A 27,729-nucleotide genomic window follows, 5' to 3' on the forward strand; every position below is an offset into this window, starting at 1 on the left:
CATCACTCCTCGTGGCATCGCCTATACACCTGTAAGGACTAAGAGCTTCCCTGGCTTTTCTGATTCGATTGCCTTTAAATTTAGGGACTTGACCATAGGCTACCCCACAAAAATGAGTTGGAAGGTCATAAGGTAGGCTATGCTTTCCCCCCCACATAAAAATACGTTTCAACAACGTTTGAAATAACGTTCCAATAACCAAAAAGTCCTTAGAATTGAGTCATTATGCACTCTTAAAAATAGAGGTTCCAAAAGTGTGTTTTCACAGAGATGCAATAGAAGAACCATTTCTGGTTCCCCACAGAACCGTTCAGTAATCCGTTCCTAAAAGAACCCTTTTTATATAGCCTGCTAACCTAGGTAAAGGTTTTATTGGCATTGATGGATCCATGAAAAACATTTAATATCCATGGAACATTTCAATCCCACAAAATGTTCTTTAGTATTATATAATTATATAATATTCTTCACACTAAGAAAAGCAAATGGCTCTTTTGAGAACTGTTCACTGAACGGTTCTTCGAGGAACCCAAAATGGTTCTCCTATGACATCACTGCGAAAACCCGCTTTTTGAACCTGTAGTTTTAGGAGTGTGTGAAGAACCTTTTTCCACTATAAAGAACCTTTTGTAAATAGATAGATTCTATGGATGTTAAAGGTTCTTCATCGAACCATTGATTCCAATAAAGAACCTTTAACAATAGCAAAAGCTGATCGACAACGGACGGTATAGGCTACATGATCAACGCAACCTACAGCCTACTGTCATATTTGCCAAGTTATTGTAGAATTACACACCATAAATAAACGGAGGTGTTTTGTTTAAAACATCTAAAATATCCTGACAGTTAGACAACTGCGCTAGGGGCGCCAAAAGACAATTTGGGTTGCGCAAGCCGAACCTCAGAAAATTACAGACAGAAAGTGTTGATAAAATGTCGACCCCCCCTGAATAATCATCAGTGCTCCTGCAAGCAAGATAGAACTCATGGAATTTCTACACTTCTTGCACTTTTGCTCGTGTTCTATTTAAGTTCTCTCTTTTTTTACCCGTCTATCCCTGTGTGTGCCGTCTGGCTTGGTGTTCAGTAATCCGCGCAGTCCATGATTTTCCCACAGCCCTGCTAATGCCCCAAAGCTGCAGCTGCCACACCGGCCGGCCGCGGAGCGCCACACGCTGCCAGTTGCTACATTGATCAATAATTCACCAGCTCGACGCCTCCCCAAACCCGCTACCCCCGGTGCAGCTTCGGGTCGACTGAGGCGACAACTGATATTTACTCACGCGGAGGGGACGTTTACTCTCCCGTGCGTTTAAAAGCAGCGGTAAGCTTTAGCCAACAGGCGAGATCCCTTCGGTGCGTCTACGGATTAGACTGTCGCAATGTGCACGACTCGTATTGGTGACTGACTGCGACGCCTCGCGCTTTCATCTGTCCGGGAACAGCGGGGGTCCCGTTATGGTGCGGACAGTCGGAGGCTCGAAAGAGGGAGATGCAGTCAAGACAAACAGGAACTGACTTCAGGACATAAAGACGACGAAAAATCACTCACATTCACGCAGAACGTACGTCCCTCACGCGAGCTGTTCTGCGTTCACCGGCGCTCGCGGAGCATTTCGACCGAGCCTGTGAATCCTCCGGTCGGTGCTGACAGGGAGGATCCGTCGCTCGGCCGATGACAGCTGGAGAAACATATTAAACACGGAACAGTGAACGAGCAGTGGCCGTGGACGTCGATAATTCCGTAAAAGTGCCAGAGAAAGCTTTTACTTTTACAGACGGAACAAACTCTGGGAAACAGCCCGACTTGTTGAGTTGTTTTTTCGCTTCCGGTATCACCGAAGAAACCGACGGGTGCACCCGCTCCCTCTCCTCTTTTTTGGACGCTGAAGGTTTTAAAGAAAAATGGGCTTTTGAGGAGAGCTGGCAATTTCCCCTGAACTACAATGGTACGTGCTATGAGAATCAATATCTTTCCCACTGTTTTCAGAAATCTTAGCCAACAGATTTCAAATGTCAAAGAGCTGTTTAGAAATGTAAAAAAGGCACACTTTAACAACTTGTCGCTCAAAGATAAATATATACTTCTCTCTTTTATAGGCCATATGCCTGTTAATAAATAGCCTATTATAGTAATATTATGTAGCTTTTTGGAAAGTGCTGTAAAATACCAAAAACTCTTTGTTTATATTTTAGTTTTTTCTTTCTTTCATGTCAGCAGTTAATAATAATTATTATTACTTTTCCTGCAGATATATATATTAAAAAAAGGTCATTAGTCTATTTTTTTTTTTAAATCTGAATCAGTGTAACAGGTAATTTAATTTCTTGATTGTCATGATTTTTTTTTTAGCTTTAGGTGAAATTTAGGGTGTACTTGATAGTTAATTTTTATTCTAAAATGCATAATCTCTTCAAAAGCAAGATATAAACTTAAAGCAGACAACGTCTAAATCCACATGCTCAGTTCCACATCATATGGAAAAACTATCTGGCTTAATTAAACTGGTTTAAAGAGGATTTTATTTACGGAGACATTGATGACCAACTAGCAAATATTATTTTTTTATTAATTAATAAAAGTTTGCAAGACCGTCTTGCTGGAGAGCTTGTTCGAGGTTCTCCTATTAGAGTATTTATTTTATATTAGACGTTTATGTAGGCCGGTGTTGTGATGCTCAAGATAACCTTCTAGTTTAAACTAAAATACAAGACATATCATCAGCCAGAAGAAAACAGCTGAGCTGTACTATATCACTGTAATGTGATGAAAACAGGATGATCTTTTTTTGAGGCAGGGTAATTTGTCTTGAGAGATTTTCAGTCACAGATTATTGGCACCACAAAAAAATAGCAGCATTATTCACATTAAAAGATATACTGGGTCAGTTACATGATGTATATAATGAAACTATATGCAAGAGAAAACAATACTTGTGATCTTTTCCCTTCACATCGACAGTGTTCGCAGAGACTTTCACAGGTGTGAGATATAACTCCACTGTGTTCAGACGAGCAACTTCATTTCCAGTTATTTGTTAGTTTAGGATTCATACGCTCTAGTAATTGTGTCTGAATAAATATTTGCACAGCAAGCACATTAGGCTGTGTTTAGATAGTGAATTCTGTGCTTTAAGTCAGTCCTTAAATGTGAGATTGACAGGCCTTTGCAGGCTGAAGGGGTTGGATCTGAATACGAAACGCCACATTTGCCTGCAGCGAGCATTTTTTCTTCATGACAAACCTTTTCAAAGCCATGAACATCCTCTTCAGCCAAGCACACCTGTGAAATCTACGCAATAAAAGACATGCAAAGCTGTTCTCCGTGAACGAGGTCAAGCACTCAAGTCAGATTAAAGCGTCTGGGTGGCGCACACACTCAACTCGCTCAAATCGGCCATTTAAATGCATTTCGCAAACCTGCATTTGCCGAACTTGGTTATGGAGACTCCGCTCAGGCTATGAATTCCAGAACCGTCTTTTCTAGATTGACTGGATGCCAGGGTTGCCATGGATGCGATGGACTGCTGCATGAACTTGTTTCTGGGTGTAAACTTCTCATGGGAGGACGTTTTTGTGTTTGTGACATCTGTGTTGGCACATGAGATGCCATAATGCAAAGCCACCTACACACACTTTTATTCAGCCCATGATGACCATGTGCGAACGCACTGAAACACCACTGCACACCTGCACACACAAATGCAACTCCTAGTGAATGCGAGCATGTATAGATGCACCTGGACCAGAACGTTACGGAGAAGACAAGCCGTGAAAGTGGAGATCAGAGGTGTCGGGTGCAAACGGGGTTTGGCGTGAGCCAGAAAACTCATGTCAAAACCCCAAACAGAGCTTTAATAATTAGCAGCCTCTCGTTCATTCCAGATTCTCTCCATCTCTCTCTTTCTCTTTCTCCTTCTGCTATTGCCTCTGAGATGCTGGTGTGAAAAATCACATTTTTCCAACAGTTCTCCCCGAGGTGCTACTGGCAGACACACAGAGAAAGGACGCTTCATCCTTTTATATAGCACTCGTTCTCTCGTTCCTCCTTCTTTCTACTCTTTTTTTTTTTTCTCTCTCTCCGTCTCTCTTTGATGCGGTTGCCATAGAGGACAGGTTTATATGCGGTCTGATTTGGCTCGGTCCTGCCAGCTAGTAAATCATAATGATAAAAAACAATGGTGCTAATAGTAATTGCTGTGAGACAAACAAAAGACAAAGAAAAAGAGGTGAAAAAAGGAAAAATCAGTGGGACCTGTGCTGATTGTTCTCGGGCCAGCTGGTTTTTGAATGTGTGGAGGACAGCCAGGTGTGTGTGTGTGTGTTTGTGAGTGGGAATATTCTGCGTGAAGTTAGCAGATACATATGTGAATGAATAACTGCATTACTGCAAGCGCTATAGGGCTGGGCGGTATGGCAATATATATCGGTAAATACAAGTGTGCGCGCAGAAAGCTGCCTCTTTCAGAAGGCGTTCGTGAATTTGGTACGTGCTCAATGTTAAGTGTTAATAAGCACAAAGCATAAGCAGTGAAAAAGAGCTCAATGCGGTGTGGTCACGTCTCTCAGCATGCGATCGTGAATTCAGTTCTCTTTCACGTCTTATTGCGCTTGAATGGTCGAATACACACGCAATTATGTCAAAATGCCCATCGTGTGAAGTATTCATGTAAACACAGCTGGTTATGTCTCAGGTGAAAGTAAAGAGTTGGGTGTAAACCGGATGTGTATCAGTGTAATGGATCTGTGCGTTTGGTCTTAAAGTGACAGCAGCCTAATATTCCTGCTTAATGTGAATCAAACAAAAGAGAAAATCACTTACTGCTCTTGACTGAATCACTTTTTTAGCTTTAATAAGAATACATTTATATTTAATTCATACAGTTCAGACTGTGCAATATTTTATTTTTACATTTGATTATTAGCTACATTTCTGTACTAATTCTAATATGTTAAAAAATACCTACCTGAAAAACTTAGCCTATATAACTAATTTAGCATATATTTTAGTTATATTGTATTCGTCCTATTGTTTGTCATTTCCTTCTTTTTTCTTATTTTTAAAAAACAGAAATGAGATAAAATAACTCAAAATAACTATGTCGTGATATATATCATTATCCTGAAATAAAATTTCTCATATCGTGAAATAAGAATTTGGTCAAATTACCCACCCCTAGAAAGAGCAAAGTTTTTTGATAAGCAACAGCTCGAAGGGCTATTACTTTTGCTCGTATTTTGGGGGGTTTCAAAACCCCTAATTCTAAGTAACTTTGGCGTGTAATATTTCGGCTTGTTGGGGAAAGATGTGCTATTACTTTTTATAAGGATCTAAAACAGGTTGTATTGAAGAGTGTGGTTGTTGTTGTTGTTTTGTCCATACAATGAAAGTCAATGTGATCCAATGTTGTTTACAGGTTTTGGAACAACTTGAGATTGAGTAAATTATGTCCAAATTTTAATATTTGGGTGAGCTATCCCTTTAAGCAACCACCCAGTCCACCCTATAGCAATAGCAGTGCATTAACCAATTTAGCATGAACAATCACCACTCAGATTCCCTATAAAAAATGTGAAAGTCTAGTTCAAAGGTAAAGTGTGTAATTTTTTTAAATCTGTTTTTCAAACAACATTGGCTTAACCAATGACATGAGTTTGGGGGCGGGACTACCAGTTTGTCCAAACAATAATCGACGAGGGTTTGAAAGTAGTTTGAAACAGACATTTATTTTGCTCTTCTATTTGGCGTTGAAATTATGTTCTTCATTCTAAAACTCCAGACCACAAAAGTGTGTGTATGTGTGTGTGTGAGAGAGAGAAACTTCAGATTTCAGGAATTTAACCACTTAAGCATTCCACTAAACCACAAACGTATTGCCATATGCCTCCAACCCATATACCTCTCTCTCTCTCTCTCTCTCTCTCCCCCATATATGGAGGAAACCCCCTCATTTGATTCCGTTATTCCCACCAATTAAACATTTTAAACAAAGACCTCTATTTATCGGTGAGAGCGAGGAAACTTGTCGTAATTAACACATTTACATACATCTCCATTGACTCCAATTAGGTCAGAGGCTCCCAGAGCCGCTTTGAAATGTCCCTCTTTTCTCTGTGCGCTTCGCCTCTAAAATGTTAATTAAGAAGAGGCTTGAGATTCTGGCTGAGGGCTGGCCATATGGACCCTGCATATGCTCCATATGCAAACAGCCCATATATAATTAATAGATCGCAACAAAAAAATGGGAGCTTTTGGAGGCGAAGACGAGTCTGAAGGTTCCTTCTCCCAAAATGAGTATAATAGTGAAATTCAGAGAGTTCCTCCAGGTGCCAACATAGACTTCTGTTCTCCATCTGTGGACAAGACAAATGAACGGATGAGCTCAGCACCGCGAAATACGGCCGAGTTGAGTTTGTTCAGCTGGTTTGTGCAGGCCATAGCCTGGCCTCACCGACGGCTTTGATTTGCTGGTTTATCTTAAAGAGATGAAGATCGAGTCAATTAAATGAAGAGAAATCGAATGAGCAAGTGGAACGTTTTCCATTTTCTGCTTCAGTTCAGAGCGAGGGGAGCCTTTGGAAAGAGCATATGGTGAAATCTGGTTAGATGATTTCCTGGAACATGAGAGTAATCAATACCCTGAAACTAAACAAAAGTAAACACGAGTCAATCAATACCTAAAATCTGCATAAAGAAATCCAACCATCATTCAGAGTTTATATCAGCCATTTCGACATTTGTGGAAGTTTTTAAACCTTCCAATTGCGTCAAGGCCAGAACTTTTTGCTAGACCTTTGGTTAATGTTCTTTGAGCGACAGTCAGGTTTTTTAAGAAGAGCTGGAGAACAAAACATCAGTGGAAAAACTCACCTGCCATTCACTACCCCATAAAATGCTCCTTCCTACAACTTTCACTCTTCGACTCGTCTGTTTTCAACACATTTCTCAGAGCGGCGAGAGCCGTGAACTTGCCTCTGAGTAACGTGCGCTTTTTAATCGTTCTCTTTAATTACGAAAATGCATGTTTATGTTCTAATAAAGCCAATCAGCAATTGTTCCCTGCTTGAATGAGATTTTAGCGCGCTGTAGCTAAGACCCTATAAAAGTGAGGGAAATTTGGGAAAGCTAACGTTTCATTGGGTGGATATGAATAGGCTTTGTTATTCACCACTGCCCGAGTCTAGTGCCAATGCCTGGGACTTATTATGAGCAAACCGTGTGTGCGTATGTGCTGGAATAGATGTTGATATGTATTTATGCACACAAACGTGCATTTGTGGTTAAAGTTTATTGTTCATATTTGAACATTATTAGTGTGTGTGTAGATGGTGGATAGTTGTTGAATGAGGTCCTGGTTGGCTCAAACCTGCTGTTTTAGTCTTTCAAATGGTACTTTACCCTTTCTTTTTCATGGAGGTGAGGTCTGCACCACTTTATACCTTAGAGACTGCTTTTTAAAAAGATTTCCATCCATATATATCCATGCTTTCAATTCAAAAGTTCATTCACAAAATGCTCCAGACATTTTATTTGCCATCATTTACACAGATGATCATACTCCTATTTATAATTATATAAGTGACTAAAGAGCAAGCACATATGTATTCATTTTTTTAAAATATTGAAATAATAACCACTGTCGTAATGCATCAAAATACTTTGCATTGTATGAAATACATCATATGCCATAATAATAATCATATGCAGTCACCATCAACAATGTCAGCGCCAACTTGACAAGCTTTTGGAAGTTGGGCCGAAATCCATTAGGCTAGCGAGTGCCTTCAGAAATCAACTTAGTGCAGAGGATTGCATATTAATATGGATATTACTGTATTTTAAAATGTTTTACATACTTTGTGATACAATGCTACCATTTATTACTAAATGTTTATGCTCTTATTTATGTTTAGTGATTTCAGATGATGTTTTCTCCATATCACTGTAAAAATAATTTTTCAGTCGCAAATAAAACAAAGATCATTATAGAGAACGTTTTACAATAAAATACTGTCTTTCAGTTTTAGTTCATTGTGTTACTTCCCGTTTCTTTTTATCATCCATTTCTGTGCGAGTAAATCTTACACCATTGTTTTTCAGTGTACATATAGAAAAGTACGGAGCCCCTAAAGGGACATGGTGATGAAAAAAAAAAGTATCTCTGGGGAACACAAACATTTTGCAACAGAACACAGAAGCATTGACTTATTCTTTTTCTCCAATTTCATATTCTTTTTTTCCACTACCAAAGGATGAAGTTGCCTAGCTGCTGATAGAGTCAGATGGATCAATCGGAGTTCCCTATATCTATAATCAGAAAATATGCACATCATTCCTGTGATCAGGAAGGCTAAGCCTCACGAAGGCTCCACCTATGTTAATTGTGCTGCTTTCTGTTTGACGTACAAACATGAGAAACTGGTTTATTCAAGAATTGAACACAAATGGAACATGGAGAAGCAATAAGAGTTATAGACCATGTGATTGATGGAGGTATATTCCAGTAAAGTTTCATGTTTCAGGCTTTGCGATGCAGCTCTTTGTCAGATTTATCTGTAAGAAGTAAGACTAAATTTGCTCTGTATGTTTTGTGTTGTATTACAGGCCACAGAATCGTATCTGGTGCATGAAGGTCCCCATCGAGCCCCGGGCATCTCAGAGTGTTTCCTAGTGCCTGAATCCTACAGGGTACAAGCAATTTTCCTCTTTCTGTCCGTGTTATTGTTGTTCTTTTTCTTTTTTTTTCTTCTATAAAACGACTGTAACCGAATGAATTGAACTTTGATTTCTTTCTCATGGCTGATGTAATTAATCTGCTTTCAGGCCAGACTGAGTTGGACTTCAGATTGTGATAAGATGAGTTGGAATCAGTAAAGCAAACTTTGATAGAGCAGAGATATTATCTATACGCTCCTAAAAATAAAGGTTCTTTACTGGCATTGATGGTTCCATTAAGAACCTTTGACATGCATGGAATCTTTCCATTCCACAAAAAGTTCTTTATAGTGGAAAAAGTGTTATTTGGATTATTAAAATGTTTTTCACACTTCTTCTTCTATTAAGCACTATTTAGGTTCTTTGGGGAACTGTAAGGTTCTTTGGGAACCCAAAATGGTTCTTCTATTTAATCTATCCTCAGTTTCCTTTTGGAACATTTATTTTTAAGAGTGTAATGCATACAATTTTTTTCTGTTTCATAGCCTGTGAAGCATATTTCAAGAGAACAGTGTGTACATATGCATCATAAATCTCATCGGCCGTTTATGATCTCGTGTGCTGCGTTTATATGGTAAGATGGTGGTTGGCGTTGAGAGGAATGCCGAGTTTATGTGGAGAAGCAGCTGCAGGAATTATCTACATAAAATACCATCAGGATTATTTAATTGCCAGCCATGAGGGAAGGGTAAAAAGCAAAGTGTGTGTGTTTGTGTTGGTCTAAAACCACACACACCGACTATATCGCTTGCATATGGTTCTCTTATGTGAGTTTTAATGGAAGTTTTAGCTGCTGCAACCGCAACCCGACCGTGGATCTGCTTAACAAAGAACTGGGTGTGTGCGTGTGTGTGCATGTATGTATTTGCTTGTGTGTGAAAGTATGCGTGCGCTGAAAGCAGAATTGTTTTCATGCTATTTCATAGAGTAATGGCTGCAAGATCTGTGTGAAGCATGAAGACTGTGGTTTGGGATTTGTGCCTTTCGATGTTGTAATGCCAACCTATGTGCCCTTTCTCTGACCTCGCTCTTAACTCTTAATGTCAGTTTTTTCTTGTTGTTATATTGGCTGTTTTGCAGATGGATTTTATCCTATTAAAAACATACTGTGTAGGATCTCGGAAAATCATATAGGTTTGTGGGTTGCCTCTAACTGTATTTAGACCTATAACCTTATTTATAGCGTTTTTTTGCCATTAGGCCAAGGTGAATGAACACCATCTATAAAAACAAAACTGTTTATGTGCTCATTGCATCTCAAGCAGGTCTGACATTATCAAATTAAGGGCATGTTTACACAACAACAAAGTACTAAAAACGGGAAAAAAGTGTGTACAACCTTGTGAAAACAATACCCATTCACACGGATCCGCGAAAACGGATTAAATAGGCTGTAGTATTCATGCCAGGCCAGTAGATGGTGATGTCACTTTGTAAAGAAACACTATACATCTATAGACTAAACACTTAATACACATGCGCATAATGTCACCATTTTCACATATTTGTGTTTTTGTAGTTTACACAAAAATTATAACGGTATCGTTTTGAAAAACTTGCACTTTGAAACCAGTTTCCAAATTTTGCGTTTTCAGGCCCCCAAAACGCAGTTGACGTGTAAATAAACGACAAAAAAAACATTAAAAGTTTTCAGTTGATAACGGTGTAGTGTAAACGGCCCCTAAATCTATTAAAATTCTGAATGGATTAGGGATTAAAAGATTTAAAATATTTCTCTTCTTTGTTTAAAAAGAAATCAACAGATCGGTCAAATCCGTTTTCTGAACCTGTAGTGGTAATTTCTAAAACCATTGGTTACCTTAAACCCCATCGTCTGTTTTCCCACATGTTGATTAAGCTTTATGCTGGATTAAGCTTGTAGTCCTGGATTATATTGTGCAGTAATTGGTAAAACTCCTTTGTGGTGTTGGCTTAAGCAGTCTATGAGAAAGCAGTCCTAATAAAAGAGCAAGCTAATCTGCCTCTTAAAAGTTTGACAGCAGAGGCACAGCAGAGTTTCACGGCTGGAGAAGGTGCAAGATAAGCATAGTTGAGCGTGCTGCTAGGCAGCCTGGGCGCTGTGGTTTGCCACAAAACAGATGTGGATTTAGGAGACCACCCTGCAATACTGTGATGCAGGACTGGGGCCTATAGATGAGTCATAGAGGAAGAGAGTGGGGGAAAGAGGGGTTACTTACCTTCCATTACCTGATTAAAGATTGCCAGGAGTATTGCATGGGGGAATGTTTAAAAGCAAATGTTTAAAAGACCATTGACAAATATTGCAGCCAGCCAGTCAGTCCTGCTGTCATTGATCAAGCTTTGCATTTTCTAATATTCTATCCTATTTTCTTGGTTTATGTTATGTTTAATATTAGAGTCATTGACACCTTTTCAATGACCAATATTTTAGAGAGCAGGGTGACCGATATATAGGCTCAAACAATATTGCTCCCCATATTTACTGAAAATTCACTATAAGAAAAAAAGATATTTTTTTAGTAATTGATCATTGACAAGGATTTCGGAGATGAAATAAGTGGGAATTACCACTCAAAACTGACCTGGAAACATTGATCTATAATAGATTATAATGTGTAGCTACCAATAGTAAATGATAGTGTTGACCTGCTGTTATGACAATTCGTGTATGTAGGCTATTTACCAAACTTGTGTAGGCTATTTCATCTTTCCAATCGCTAATGAATAGCAGGCTGTCTTCTGCAAGGTTGTAGAGAATCAGAGAGCGAAGGGGGAGAGCAAGAAGGAGAGAAGTTTTTTTCTTCCTAAAGTTTGAGCTTTCACTTTCTGCTTCGAGGCGGGGTTAGCGGCGCGAGCAGCATGGAGTAGGCGAAGGGGGACGGCGAGCTATTGCAATGCAGCAACGCGGCGAACTTCCACTCAACTTCAAAACGCGATTCATTTCCCGCCTCTGAGATAACTATGTACTCTCCGTACTGCTTGACACAGGTAAAATGCATTCATTGTATTAATCGCTCGTGTCTGTGTGTTCGGATTCTGCACTGTTAGGACCGTTGCCGTGTCTTGTCTTGTCTGTTGCTGCTCAACAAATGCATTACAAGTTATGCATTGCGCTTTTTAAAACATTATTTTCACGCGCGCGTTTATTTCCAGCTCCCAGCTCGCAGCTCGCGCGCGGTGTTGTTTCGGAATCGGAACTCTTCTCGTGCGTTTCATTGCACATGGGATCGAAGAGAAAATGGCGCTTCTCCCAAATCTATTTTATATAAAAGGAGATTGGTTTGACCCGAGAGGAAGCCCGACTGGTATTGTAAACAGTTCGAATTTTAGATGCCAAACTATAAAACGTTATGGTAATATTTCTTTAAGATGTTTTCCCAAGCAGTGGTGTTTCTGGAGTTTCAGGACTACAGCTCCCGTGCATGAATTTCTCCGCGCCCGAGTTCAGAGACACGACGTGACATTGATCTACCTGTCCGGAGTGAGAAATACTTCCAAAATCTGTAAAATATGCTTTTCAGGGTCGCGTTTGATTCCCCTGTAATTGTTTAACTATTTGTATTTAGACGGAAGAGAAATAAAGTGTTAAAACGCGTTTACTTCTGACTTTTGCCTATATATGCAATAAATGTTTTGTTGACTTTATATGCAAGAGGCTATTATATGCATAGCCTACATCTATTTAATATAACTTATGAAATGCTATTGAAATGTTTTGTAGTTCAACATATTGATTCATAATTTATGAAAAGAATGCTTGATTAGTTTATGAAGTGAGCATATCACACTGGCCTAGTCTATTTTTATACAGTAAAATATTTTTGTTTGTAAAAAACACAACAAAACATTAACATAGTCATAAACGTATGATTATGCAATTAATTATTCCCTTAAAAAGTTCCATGACAGTAGACTAGGTAAGATTCAATCCGAGCAATTCATGCCAACCTGACGGCTGACTTAATTTAGGCTATTATTCACCACCTAAAAAAAAGAAAAGAAAAAAAAGCTTCTCTTTCTCTACCGTCTATATAGTATTACCCAATAATTGGCAAAGTTTCAAACTTTTGCAGTTACAAAATATTGGATTAAACTGTCTTATAGGTCAACAAAAACTTTGCTTTGTTTTGTTCTTTGTCTAAAGCTGGCCTTAGCATATTTATCTTTTGGCCACAAAAAAAATAAAAAATATATATATATATATAATGCTTACAAATATTAAGGAGTGTTTAATATGCAAATATTATGCATATATTAAGTTTAATATGCAAATATGTTTATATGTATCCCTGACGGCATACACTTGAAGCCTTTTGGCACAGCATAGGCCTGTTATTATTATTTATTTTTTCAAGAAGCATTTGTGTTCTTCAGAGGTGTGTGTATTTTAATAAATAATTCAAAAGTAAATTGAAAATGTATTTGCAGTGTTGTGCCATATATGCGCGCAGGGGCTTGTTTGTGCTTCACGCGATCTGCGGCGGCTGGAATCTCGTGCTTCTCCCTCGCGCGCGCAGTTTGGCCCGGGTTTGTGGCACTCACTCTTTCTGGCTCTTAAATATTCCTGTATAGCAGACATTCGACAGGTCTCTAAAATAACTTTCCTTTGGGGTGAGACATAGGCCTAAATAATTGAATTCTCTAGGCCTATAGCTAATAGGCGTACCTAAACTTGTTCTCTCTCGTTCTTATCATTTCTTTATTCAAGGCTATTTCTTAATTTTTAGAGGATTTTGCTACTGGCTTCAATTTCTTGGCTGGAAATAGACCTTTCTCTGCTCCCCCAGACTGTGTCACGCCAAACTCGGTGAATCCAAAACGTGTCTAAAATAAATCTCCTTTTCTCATATTTTGCATAATTGACTGCTCTTGTTTTTCTGGCTATTAATTGTTTCCTTGCTTATTCAATTTTTAAAGCAAATGTCCAACTAGGCTGCCCTTTCCCCCCCCCAATGTGAAGAAGGCCTGAACGGCATGCTATTTGTAAACTGTCTGCAATCAGTAGGCTATGTCTAATATTTTTGAAGAAGCATTTGTGTTCTTCCAAAGAAGTGTGTGAATTTTTATTTAGTAATACTAAATAAAATGGAAATTTGTTTGCAGTCCTGTGCCATATATAGCCTTAACACGAAGCACGTGCTTCTGCTTCTCGCGGCCTATCAGCTCACGCGTTCAGTCGCGCGCATTCGAGTCTAATTAGTATCATAAGCTTCCGATTTTTCTCTTTTTCATGGTCTTATGGTGTGTCAAGAACAACACGTTTATTGTTTATTATTATTATTTTACTTAGCTAGCACTCCCGCAACCGTCATTCCAATAGGTTTGAAAATTTCAATATTTGCTTTGCAGTATGCCGTCGGCGAAAAGGGCGATAGAGATCCAGTTTAGAGTGAAAAGTAAACAGTAGGGTCAGTGGCAAATAATGTCCGAGATAAAAAGGATTAATCTTTTATTAATCTAGTTTAAAACACGTGGCAAGTTCTTAAAACGTAGCCTACTTTTTTTATTTAGTCATGTTATAGGCCTATAACATTAAAAAAAATGCATCAAGGTAAAATATTTTATACAGCGACTATAAATATAAAATGTTTTATAAATGCAAATATTTAAAGGTTATTCTGCTTGCCATGAACTGTTGCCCATTCAAGGTCAAATGATGTGATTTTTCAAAATGTCCTCTCTGTTTTATGTGTTTGTGGCCAAACATGTTGCTATTTTACAAAGGCACTGACTTTTATGTGGCAGTCAGCAAAATTGTATGTACTGATAAAAAAAAAAAAAGGAAATAATGATAAATAATAAAAATATGCCAAATTACAATAATTTATTTTTGTCTTTAAGCCTCAGATTTATTTTTTTGTTGCATATTTCATGTATTTTTCCCCCATAGGCCATAGTGAATCCGTTTGGGAAAGCAATTTCTCACAGGAGTTGATAATAGATTAATTTGTCATTATGTGTAGCCTAATTATTAGTGTTTATGTAACGTGTTTTCTTTTTCTTAAGTGTAACAAGGTGTTTTAAGCAGTGCATGCGAGCAATAAAGGCCACAGCTTTATCACACTATGATTTCCTCGTCCTTGTCTGAGATCTTTCAGCCCGTGTTGGCATTATCGACTGGGATTTTGATCGCGGCGATAAAGGATTCTTCAAACCTTCAATCGCGCCACGTAGTGCGTGTGTTAAAAGGAATCCCTCCTTTGTCTCTTGTGGCTTTTGATGCGATTCAGATTGTAGGCTGGATAAATCTTGCGGCAGGCCACGTTTACGTGGAGTCAAAACTTGGGTGAGGTTTGGTGGTTTATGGGACGTTTCTGTGCCTTCATGGAAGATGGAGAAAAGAGGGAGGGTGCGATGTGTCTCTGCATGGTAATCCCATCAGCGTGGATGCTCTCGATCCCCATCCCACACTCACTCTATCCGGACGTTTGTTTTGTCGTCTTTCTTATTGAATTACGGTTAATTATTAAAACAAACGAGGACGCATACGGCGCGTCAACAAATGTGGACAATAACTAATGAATTATTAACGATGATAAAAGGTTTTCTGGAATGGACGGAACAGGTGGGGAATCTCAAGCTTACTACGTAATGGAAGTTAAGCATGGGTTGCCAAATGTGCAAAATGTCGTTTGGGGAGTCTAAGGGCCTCAGTCGGGGCTTTGCACATATCTCAGGACAAGTGGTTAGCATTAAGTTTTAATGTATTTTTGAATTTTCTTAAATTTGTCCCAGCAGGGGAGTATCTCGGATTTGAGGACATTGGGGGTTTAGCCCTGAGTCATGGCATTTCTTAAAGTTTAGCAAGTACATCTCAATAGGCTAAGCATATATAGTGATATTTATGTATATTTATTTTTGATATATGTAACAGGAGAGACAGATATTGATATTTTATGTGGATCCTGTGACATTATCAGCTTAGTAAACCACAGTTTACAATGTAATAGTGCGAGGATTGGGCATAAATGCATTGTCGAATAATGGAAACATTTGTTCACAGAGCAGATGAGAATGAGGCTTATACTTGTATACATAATTTTCAAAAATGAGTGTTTATGTAATCTAAAATACTGGTCAGTCACATGATGCTTTTTAATACATTTAGAAAAAAAATAAAAATCAGTCATTCTGCAAGTCACTGCATCACAAACACATTGCTTCATTGTCTTTCCCACTTCAGTTCTCTGCCATGTTTTTTTTTTTTTTTTTTTGGATGGATATCTAGATATTATATTATTCATATTGGGGATATTAGGGGTGGACAATATGACCAAATTCTTATTTCATGAAATGAAACATTTTATTTCATGATAACTATAATTGTGTTATTTAATCTCATTTCTGTTATTAAAAAGAAGAAAAAAAGAAGCAAATTACAAACAATAGGACAAATACAATATGAATATATATATAAAAATATGAATTGAACAAATTACGTTTTTCAGGGACACTAGGTTTATTGAACATGTAGTGAGAATTAGTAGATACATTTTATAATCAAATGTAAATATAAAATATTACGTAGTCTGCGCTGTATGAATTAAATATAAATGTATTCTTATTAAAGCTAAAAAAGTGATTCAGTCAAGAGCAGTAAGTGATTTTCTCTTTTGTTTGATTCACATTAAAGGGTAACTAAACCCTAAACCAACTTTTTTTAGTTAATGATCTGTAAGACTGGGGCTTTATTAGTGCTGTTCATTGATTCAAGTAGTTTTTTTGACATTTGTGTTTAAAGTGTTTTAATTTTACAAAATATGGTGTAAAAACGTCTGAGTGCTGCCCTCTTCAGGTTGAACAGTGGCTACTGCAGTTGAATTTTCCTATTGGAAGTTTTGGTACCCTCTGACATCAGAGGGTACCAGCTAACCACGCCCTTGCCTGCAGAGAGATACGTCACAGATGCACGCCCCCTCTCCACTGGGCTCTGCCTACTTTTCCAGCATTTTTCAAATATTGCCAGTGGGTGGAGTCAGGCTCTGACCAGGGGTTTAGTTACCCTTTAAGCAGGAATATTAGGCTGCTGTCACTTTAAGACCAAACGCACAGATCCATTACACTGATACACATCCGGTTTACACCCAACTGTTTACTTTCACCTGAGACATAACCAGCTGTGTTTACATGAATACTTCACACGATGGGCATTTTGACATAACTACGTGTGTATTCGACCATTCAAGCGCAATAAGACGTGAAAGAGAACTGAATTCACGATCGCATGCTGAGAGACGTGACCACACCGCATTGAGCTCTTTTTCACTGCTTATGCTTTGTGCTTATTAACACTTTTTATCGTCGAGCATGTCCCAAATTAGCGAACTTTGGCAGTGTGCCAGTCAGCACAAGCTCATTTTCAAGATAGATTGCACTTATAACTCTTTTTATCATCAAGCACATCCGCTCTATCTTTTCATTCATGCTTTTCATCATTCCGAAGTGTAGCCTATATTTACACACCGCGATATACACAATATAATAAAACCTCTAATGATATCATATACCGTGGCAACGATATATATCGTCATACCACCCATCCCAAGTGGATATGTATATTGTTGACTGCATAATTTGCATTTTGAATGGTCCTTGCTCAATTCGACACGCACAATATATTTTAACAGTGACTCATTCTAACACTGCTCTGTAATGTTGGGTTAAATCGAGCAATTTCTGTTTCACATTTATCGAGTCATTTTCTATTCCACTTGTTTATTGACTGTTAACTAAGCTACATTTTTAATTTATCTTTCTTTCTTTGTTTTATCAGTCGTTTATTCTTATTTACTGGGTTCAGATAGGTGATTGGTACCCACTGCTTGAGTGATTTTAACCAAACAGACAATTAATCTTACATGTGCTGTCAGATTGTTTGTTTCACCTGGACTTTGAAGTGCTGCTTTTGCCAGGCCTCACTACTCACCCTTGATAGATATTACAGATTTTCTAAACGTAACAGGGCAGTTTAACGATAATGACAAATGCTGTTTTCTTGCCCTGTCTACCTTTATTGACTTTCCCCTTTCAGTAAGGGTCTTTTTGGGACATGGCTCTGAGGGAGGAGGACTTTGCGTCAAACAAGAACATCAACTGCTCTTTCCTCCAGTTTCCTTGCTCAGCCTGGCGGGGAAATCAATGAAACGGGAGGCTGTAACTGGGAGAAAGTGTATGGGAAATGCAGAAAACACTTTCAGAAAGCTGGAGAGAACAGGTTGGGACGGAGGCAGCAGCCTTGGGGAACACCATTCGATCTCCATCATAGGTCATTTCTTTATGGAAAAAACATATACTCTAGCTATAAAATGTCATACTCAATAAAATGCATGACTGTAAACACTTGTGCGCCCCAAGGGTGCTGTCTGGCTTTCCAAATGTTCACCCGAACGTGTTTTTGATTACGCTGAAGCAAATAAATGATCAGTACTGATCAAGCCATAGCAAATCGGCAGACGTACCGCCACATCAAGAGACCGAGCTTACAAAGAGCATCTGCATGAACATCAACAGCATTAAGAGTTACCGCGAGGTCTTTGCCTCTGTTCAGGTCTAGTTCCAATCAGAATATAGTGAAAATTGTTAATATCTTCAGTTTTTTAATTCAGGAATCATTTAAAAAATCCTCCGCCGCAGCCCAGCATGACCGCGCTACAGTTCTGCTGGCATAACTGTTTGGTGTGGTAACAATATGCAAAGTTACATTATGTTTATGTTCCTGGCAGACACAATCTTACCAAAACGCATTAGAAGAAAATACATGTCCTGTGTTTTAGCTGGCAGATAAAGACGCAGCTCAAGTGCTATATGAAACCTCAGGTTCTAAAAAGAACAAACATGTCAAACTGTTGAAGTAGAAAAAAGACATTACACTTAAAAATGAAGGTTCTTTATTGGCATTAATGGTTCCATGAAGAACCTTTAACATTCATGGAACCTTTCAATTGCAAAAGTTCTTCAATTGAAAATCAAAAATGGTTCTTTTAAGAACTGTTGCATGAAAGGTTCTTTGAGGAACCAAAAGTTGTCCTTTAGTAAAAAAAAAAAAAAAAAAAAAAAACACTTTTGGAAACTTAATTCTGTGCGGAGTTTATGCAGAGCATACTGGAGAGATTAGATCTACTCTTGCATGGATACCAGGATGATAGTTGCTCATCTGCTTTCTCTCAGAGTCTCTGTCTGTGCTTTGCTTTTTAATCTTTGTTCCTACATCTCCATCATCCGTCTCTTATTAACCGTCAGCTGTAGTTGTCGTGGAGACCAGCGCGCACATACAGTATATGCACACGCAACACCAAACACACTTTGCTCATTATTTTCCTCATAATCACTTCACTTAGCAGCACAAGTGTGTAACAATGGCGTCTTTCACAGCGGTGACCGCACTCTTGAATATGTCTTCTCTCTTGTTGCTCATTTAAAGAGTACCAACGTTCTGGCTCAGTGCTGCTGTAATTCACTAAAGTTGTGTGTCTTTCATTGGCCAGAAATAACCAAGTTCCATTGAAAGGTCATGGTCATATTGAGGCCAGCACAAGCATATGGTTTTCCTGCTTTTATGCTAGATCGACCTTTTTTCTTTACTGTTCATTATTTAACTTTATGGTGAAAGACCTCAAGGTGAGTGAACATGCATGCCTTGAGAACAGGCTATAAAAAATAGTTTGATTGGCTCTCGCACATAGAATGAATAAAGACACTAACTGTTTTGCTTTCATTTGCTTTGCTTTGCTTTGTTTTTGTTTTGTTTTGAAAATCTTCCATTGACTTTTTTAGATTGTCTTCAGACCAGGGTCAGATATGGACCAAGATTTAATTTAATTTAATTTAATTTAATTTAATTTAATTTAATTTAATTTAATTTAATTTAATTTAATTTAATTTTATTTTATTTTATTTTATTTTATTTTATTTTATTTTATTTTATTTTATTTTATTTTATTTTATTTTATTTTATTTTATTTTTTTTGTTGTATTATTTTGTTTTTGTTTTGTTTTGTTTTGTTAATTTAATTTGTTTATTTATTTATTTATTCATTCATTTTGTTTTGTTATTTCGTTTGTTTTTTATTTTCTATTTTTATAATTTTTTAATTTGTGTTTTATTTTATTTATTTATTTATTTACTTATTTAAAAAAGTATCCCTTCTAATTTAATAATTTTATTTTTATTCCAGTTTTTTTTTATTACTTTTTATTACTTTTGTTCCTTTTTTATTATTAGTATACTATACTATACTATACTATTTTATTACATTATATTTCCCATTCCTTTTTATTCCTGTTTATTTAATTATTTTTAATTTAATTGTTTTACTTTATCGCTTTTATTTTTTATTTGTTGTTTTTGTTTGATTTAATTCATTGTTTTCTATTCTATTCTATTCTATTCTATTCTATTCTATTCTATTCTATTCTATTCTATTCTATTCTTCTGAGGTAGCAGGCTGCTCCTCAGTAATATTTGTATCACAGTGTGAGGCTTTAGGATGGCAACTAACCATGAAATGAGAAAGAAAAGTCCAAGAGCTACAAAAGGGTTTTGTAAGGGGCTTTCAGATGACGGCGTGTGTGAGTGTGTTTGACGAGCCCGTGGCTCTCTATGTAGCTGATAAATGGAGGGTTTAGAACAAGTGTTTATAGTAGCACAGTAGCTGAAGAGGCCTGCTGTACCGATGGGCCTAAGACACTCAAGGTCGATTATTTCTGTCCTACAGTCTGTGTCTGTGTGTGTGTGTGTGTGTGTGTGTGCGCGCGCCTCCTGAATACACCCGTCTCAAACAGTCAGTTGGTATCTATGACCGCAGCTCTGCCAATCTAGTTATATTTTCAGTAGAGGTCTGTACTGTGAATTGTATCGGATATGCAGATGTTAATAAAGTAGGTTTAGCTGTTTTGTTTTCAACATGGCATACACCTAAAAAAAACTTGCATGGACGCAAATTCTTTGCTGGTTGCCGTGGCTGTCGGTTGCTCCTCATATTGTTGTTTGGCCTTTGGAATGGATCATGTGGAGCCGTGGCGAACTGGTTCTGGCTGGGGAAAAACTGACAACAAACCTTAACATTACAACATTTTATCCTTGTAGGTTTATAGGTTTATAGGTTTGCTTGACAGCAGGTGATTTTTGTCCTTGTTTTGTTAGGAACTATGCAGCATAACACTCTATGCACAGATCTTCCCAAAGTCATGCAGAATTTTGCATTACTTTGCTATGAACGCTGAACTGCGATACCCATGAGTGCTGTGATCTTGGGAAAAATAGAGCAATTAGTCTTTTCTGTCGTTTATGCAAACATTCCACTGTAGTGACTGTTGAATGTACACACAAGCTCTGGGGCTCTCGCCATTTGTGAAGGTATATAAGGTCTAAAAGCGTTATAGCTGGATTTATGAATTGATTACAATCTGTCAATGCATTGACAAACAAAAAATATTATTTTCCACTATTTGCACGCTTGTTTTATTTCTACAGATCTAGTGAACTCCCTTTCTGTCTGCTACCATAGGCAGCTTCTAAGGCAGCACGCTAACTGAAATGGAATCTCATAAGTGAGTGATTTGGGATACTCGACATAGGCATCAACTCAACGCTTCATAAAAAGCACTCTTTCTGCAAATTTGTGTTTCCAGCGTATATTGTCAAATGTAGTTTATTCCTGTGATAAAAGCTGAATTTTCAACATCATTACTCCAGTCTTCAGTGTCACATGATCCTTCAGAAATCATTCTAATGTGATGATTTGATGCTCAAGAAACATTTCTCATTATTATCAATGATGAAAACAGTTGTGCTGCTTTATATTTCTGTGTAAAACGTGATGCTTTTTCATCAGGATTCTTAGATGAACAGAAAGTTCAAAATAACTTGAAACATAAATATTTTATAACATTATAAATGTCTTTACTGTCACTTTTGATCAATTTTGATCTAAATTCCTGTCTACATTGGTTTTGTAACAGAGCCTCTATCAACACAGGCTTTCATGCATGGACGCAGTCGTGATTAACATTCAGAACTTCATACAGTGGCTGCGTGTATGATGGATATTTTACTGTCATCTTATCAACACAATTTTAGAGCGAGCGATGTGTGAGAAATGTGGCGCTGCAAGCATGTGTTGTCTGACCGAGGTGCATTCTGTAATCCTGCTTAATCTGGCTCAGGTCTATTAGCGATTAATTGATTGTGCATCTAATCTGAACGGACTATTATTTATGATGGTTATCATCGAAATTGCCCGTAATGGCAGATAATTATGGCCAGATGTGGTCAATCTGAGATTAGCTTTTAAAGTCAACACACATTACAGTAAACCATCGCAGATGTGTAATATCCACACACACCCTCCCCCTTAATCTAAGCATCATGTTTGTGGAATGCAAGAACATGCGCAACTTCAATCTCTCCTAACCTCAAATGAAAGACATTACCCCTACTACACACACACACACACACACACACACACACACACACACACACACACACGTTTGTTTCACTGATTAGTGAGGACATTGTGACTTCCATTGATTTTATATCAGGTTAATGATATTTTCTATGGCAAACCTACCCATCACAGAAACATGTGCAAAACACTAGAATTAAATAAAAACACATTTTGGCCGATTTTTAAGCCGTCTAACTAGTGAAATGTCCTCCCTAGTCGGCTGTCATAATGTTTTATTATACAAGTGAGGACATTTGTCCCTCACAAGTATAGCTAAACCTGACTCACTCAAGTATAGCTAAACCTCACTCACTCACTCACTCACTCACTCACTCACTCACTCACTCACTCACTCACTCACTCACTCACTCACTCACTCACTCACTCTCCCTCTCACTCACTCTCACTCACTCTACCTCATTCACTCACTCTCCCGCTCACTCACTCACTCACTCACTCACTCACTCACTCACTCACTCACTCACTCACTCGCTCACTCACTCACTCACTCACTCACTCACTCACTCACTCACTCACTCACTCACTCACTCACTCACTCACTCACTCACTCACTCACTCACTCACTCACTCACTCACTCACTCACTCTCCCACTCACTCACTCACTCACTCACTCACTCACTCTCCCACTCACTCACTCACTCACTCACTCACTCACTCACTCACTCACTCACTCACTCACTCACTCACTCACTCACTCACTCACTCACTCACTCACTCACTCACTCACTCTCCCACTCTCCCACTCACTCACTCACTCACTCACTCACTCACTCACTCACTCACTCACTCACTCACTCACTCACTCACTCTCCCGCTCACTCACTCACTCACTCACTCACTCACTCACTCACTCACTCACTCACTCACTCACTCACTCACTCACTCACTCACCCTCTCACTCACTCACTCACTCACTCACTCACTCACTCACTCACTCACTCACTCACTCACTCACTCACTCTCCCACTCTCCCACTCTCCCACTCTCCCACTCACTCACTCACTCACTCACTCACTCACTCACTCACTCACTCACTCACTCACTCACTCACTCACTCACTCACTCACTCACTCACTCACACAGATCTAGGCAGGTGGTGCTGGGGAGGTGGAGGGCTTGGAAAACAAGTTGCATAGCGCGCAGCGATAGTGTATTCGTTTAATGTGACGAAGTGATACAGGGACATGTTAATGGATACGTGAAATCGATTGGCTGGGAACAATACGTTTGTTACGTTTACGTTTGTACCAATCCGAACGCGAATAGAGTTTAATGGCTGAACTATACATTTCTCTGAAATAATTTTTTCACTAATTATTGCACTGTTGTTTTTGCTTGTCAAGGCTAGCATCGCTTTTACATTTACTCACTTTTTTCCTGAACTTTTAGATTTTTGATGGCAGATGATAAAAAGGGTCTTCATTGTCACACAATATTTCAGAAATCATTATAATATGCTGTTTTGGTTTTCAGGATTCTTTGAATAGACAGAGTCCAAAAGCAGTGATGTCACGGAAGATTCATTTTTGGTTCCCCATCGAATCTTTCAGTGAACAGTTCTTAAAAGAACCGTTTTTTGCTTAGTGTTAACTTTTTATCCCACTAAAAATAATCTTTTGTGCAATGGAAAGGTTCCATGGATGTCAAAGATGGTTCCATGGATGTTAAAGATGCTTCATGGAACCATCAATGCCAATGAAGTACCTTTATTTTTCAGAGTGTAGAAAGTTTGGCCGAAATTTTAAAACTTAATTTTACTTTGCACAATTTCTCATTGCATGCAGCTATTCCTTGTGCTTGTGTCATGCCAAGATAGTCTTGAAAGAGCCTTCATAGCTGCTGATCTTAGATCAGTAAGGTGATGTGTTTGATCATGGGTTTAGGTTTTAAGGCTGGTCACAGATCAGCATCAGTATCACCGTCTCACTGTAGATTTAGGGAGGTATGTGGTGAAAAGGGAGGCATGGTGGTTTTTAAACGATTGGAGAGAGCGATGGTGGTTTTTAAACGAGTTCAGGGAGGGATGGTGGTTTTTAAAGGCATGGAGGAGGTGATGTTTATTGACTTACGAACCGCTGCAGCCATAGAGTGTTATTTGGAAGAATGGATGGCAGGGATCCAGGGATTGAGGGAGCTGGAGTGGGACGCGGCACATACGTATGTGCATATGCGTGTTTTAACACATAACACTAATCATGCTATGTTTCTTAAACAGGAACGAGACCTGGGTTAACGTTAAGAAAGAGCAAAGTAGAGAAAAACAGTCTCCCATAATCCCCCTGTGTTAAACAGATGTTAATTTTGTTGTAGGGTGTTATAAATGGGTGCCGGGGAAGTGGTGCCTGTTTCCTTATTGGGAACATTTACATGGTTTAACTGTTTCTCTCACACACTTAGTTAAAACCTAATGAGCTGTCTATGTAGCTAGTATTTTAAGGCATCATCATTTGCGCATCCAACACTAAAACTGTTCCAAAAGGTAAGATACTGTATATTCTTTTGGTGAAATGTTTAAAATAAAGGTTCTTAAAAATAAAAGTTTTTTTATTGCCATCTGTGGTTCCATGAAGAACCTTTAACATCCATATTTTTTCCATTGCACGAAAGGTTCTTTATAGTGAAAAAGGTTCTTAGATCGTTCAATTCTTCAAATAATAATGGCTATTTTAAGAACTATTCACTGAAAGATTCTTTGGGGAACCCGAAATAAGAAGCCCCCCTTAAGAAACCTTATTTTTAAGAGTGCATCTGTCCAAAATGGTGGATGTACTGAGAAGAATGTTGATTTAGAAACATGTTTGCAATTCACTCATTCAATACAGAAAAGTATTGACTTATTAGTATTTTACACAATATGTGTGTGTTCTGTACATTTTCATGCATATTAGAGAGTTGCACCATTAGCTTAGCGACATGCTAATGCCAAACTCTGTTGAAATCATTTGTGTGTCACATTCGAGAGTTCCTGCTTATGTAGAGCGTTCCAAATCAGTGAGTTACGAGGTTCCACTTCAGTTTAGTCCCTATGTAGACACAAGGCAGATCACTAAGTTTTGGAACTGTTTTTTCTCCTCACTGCATGTATTCATAAATCTCATTCACTGTGAAGTTCTCAGACATACTGAGATGTGTGCAGACGCCGCTTGGCAACCAAGTTCAATTTCTGTCAAAGTGTTTTAAATACATGCCAAATTCCGCAGACACAAAATACAATTGCAGTTGATTTCCATAATTTGCCAAATAATGCACAGCTGTTTATTTTCTTCTCTCTTTTTCCCTTTGGAAGTATAGAATTCATGATTAGTCAAAGCACAATATCATCACAGAAGGCTCTGCAAACAACTCAAACCAGATTTGTTGGTAAACTACTACACGTTGTGCCGATTTAAATGATGAATTGGGATTTCTGTTTATGTAAGTGAGCTAATCAGGGCGCATCTGTAAACAGATGACTGCTGTCAGTGTTATTATTCCCCATTAAAACTCATAAAACAAAAGAGCAGTTGATGAAAGTCAAAGGATTTACAGCTGAGCTACAATTCTTTCAAATGCAGTGGGCAGTGCAATTCAACAGCTTAAAAACCTAGCATATAGCATCTTAAAGGTGCAGTGTGTAATGAGACAGCTCTGCCGTGAGCTATGAGGTTGTCAATCGATGGTTTATGCTTTTGTTGAAGATGTCAGCCCATATTATTGCAAATTACTTAAAAATAATTTTTAACAGAATTTGCTGGTGGAAAACCACATTACCCATGATTCTGCACAAAAATATCCACCAATCAGAGAACCGTGCCAAGCAAATCGTGCCTAAAACTGTCTGCATATGCTCTCAAACTACTTAAATATTTGTATATTTTGAAATAAAAAAACTTAAAATGTATTGCTTCTATACTCAACATCTTGAAATGAGTGGTTTTATACTTCAGCATTGTTTTTAATTTATTTAATGTCATTGGCAGTGCTTCATGGGGTTGTAGTTCTCTCCCTTATTAAACACGTTAAATACACAATCTGGCATCTTTTGTCTTCATGTCAGATTTTCAAATTCCTTTCTGCTTCAAATCAAAGTTTATAGCGACTTGGTTCACCTCGTAGCTGGTTGGTTTAGTTATAATGGAAGCTTGTTTCTGCCACAGAATAAAACATTTTAAAAGATAATTGCGACTTTTTATCTCGCAATTGCGTGTTATAAAGTCAGAATTGTGAGATATAAACTATATAAAGTTTATATCATGCAATTCTGACTTTATAACACACAATTGCGACTTTTTATCACACAATTCTGAGTTGTGAGATAAAAAGTCGCAATTACCTTTTTTATGTGTCGGAAATAGGCTTCCATATTTTTCGCTATTTAAACAATAGTGAAAAATTCTTCTGCTGAAAAAGTAGGCGGGCACTGCTGAGTCATAAGTTGGGGGCGGGACTACCTGTTTGTTTGACCGATAGCAGATAAGAGGGAGTGTTCATGAAACAGCCATTATTGTTGTAGTTCTGTTCTGTGTTGCTAGTGGTTGGTGAATTACACACTTCTAAGCAATTTTATTGAAATATCTGTCACTGCAGCAATCAAATGCTTATCCAGTGTCTTTTTATGCAGTAAAATAGCCTCAGTGAATCCGGTCCGCAGCTGTGGTGTGAGTCGGGCCGTGTGGCACGGTGCCAGCTTCCAGCCTCACTCCCGTGATATGTGTGTTTAGACTGGCTTTCACTGAGGTGGTAAAATCCAGACCTTAACCTGAAGGCAGAGCACAGTCAGTCCTCTGAGTTATGCCAGCCTTTCAATGCCGCCCACCACAGGAAAGAGAGAGGGGCAGTATTTAAAGGCTTGCTCGAAATGTTTTGGCAGGGATGTAATCGTGATCTTGGCATTGAATGCAGGCTCAGTCTAAGGAACTGGGTCATGTTCGGGTTAGCACTTTTGCAGCGTCTGCTCGCGTACTCTCAGAGAATTACTAAATGAGCTCAATATCTGGCAGTGCTTGACATTGCTTATCGTTACTCTTTGAGTCGGCCGTCAAGGAGCAGAGTTTTATGTGCATTTTATAATTCGCTGAGGAGCTTGTGATGATGTCATCAGCTCATTACAGCTGGCGTCGGATCAGTTGATTCGTGAGCGTTTCGTAATAGAAAGAGATCATTGGCGGAGGGATGTTCTGGGATCAGTAAAATATGTTAGAGTAATTCTGCATCCGACATCAGATAGTGAACCCAAGCATTAGCTTGGGCACGGTGCTAGTTTACCTGTACCATAAAGAGCTTTTGGAGGCCACCTTTTTACTTTTATTATGTTAACATGTTGTCCTTATCTCCTCCATTGGAAGCAGTGGTAATTATCTGTGTACAGACTCTATGGCAGGGACGCTCAAATTACACAGCTCGGGGGTCACTTTTAGAAAATGCACAGGGAATAAAATGACCTGATAATTCACTTGGGTTTAGAATATGGAGTAACCAACAATTGAGACGGTGACCGGATGCTTTTTCAGTGGCCTTGTTTTCGGAAGTATCTTTCTCCTTAGGGATTTAAAAAGATCAAGTCCTCAGGCCATGAACCAAAC

The 27,729-nt window shown here is 38.4% G+C and overlaps 1 protein-coding gene across 11 annotated transcripts in view; it reads left to right on the forward strand.

The window, feature by feature from the left end:
• Window positions 1–1,112: 1,112 nt before the first annotated feature.
• The window catches only part of nfixa (nuclear factor I/Xa), a 97,280-nt gene continuing 70,663 nt past the window's right edge, over window positions 1,113–27,729 (forward strand). Inside the window, exons 1-2 of one of the 11 annotated variants that reach the window (XM_082164226.1) lie at window positions 1,113–1,952; window positions 8,609–8,692. In XM_082164226.1, coding sequence (XP_082020352.1) covers window positions 1,950–1,952; window positions 8,609–8,692 — 87 coding nt within the window. In that variant the 5' untranslated portion in view covers window positions 1,113–1,949. Of the gene's footprint in view, window positions 1,953–8,608; window positions 8,693–11,383; window positions 11,690–27,729 lie in introns of those variants that run through there. The other 10 variants (XM_082164221.1, XM_082164223.1, XM_082164219.1 and 7 more) reach the window with 10 other exon arrangements.

Source organism: Leuciscus leuciscus (genome assembly GCF_965113295.1).
Source record: "Leuciscus leuciscus genome assembly, chromosome: 3".
Classification (NCBI taxonomy): Eukaryota; Metazoa; Chordata; class Actinopteri; order Cypriniformes; family Leuciscidae; genus Leuciscus; species Leuciscus leuciscus.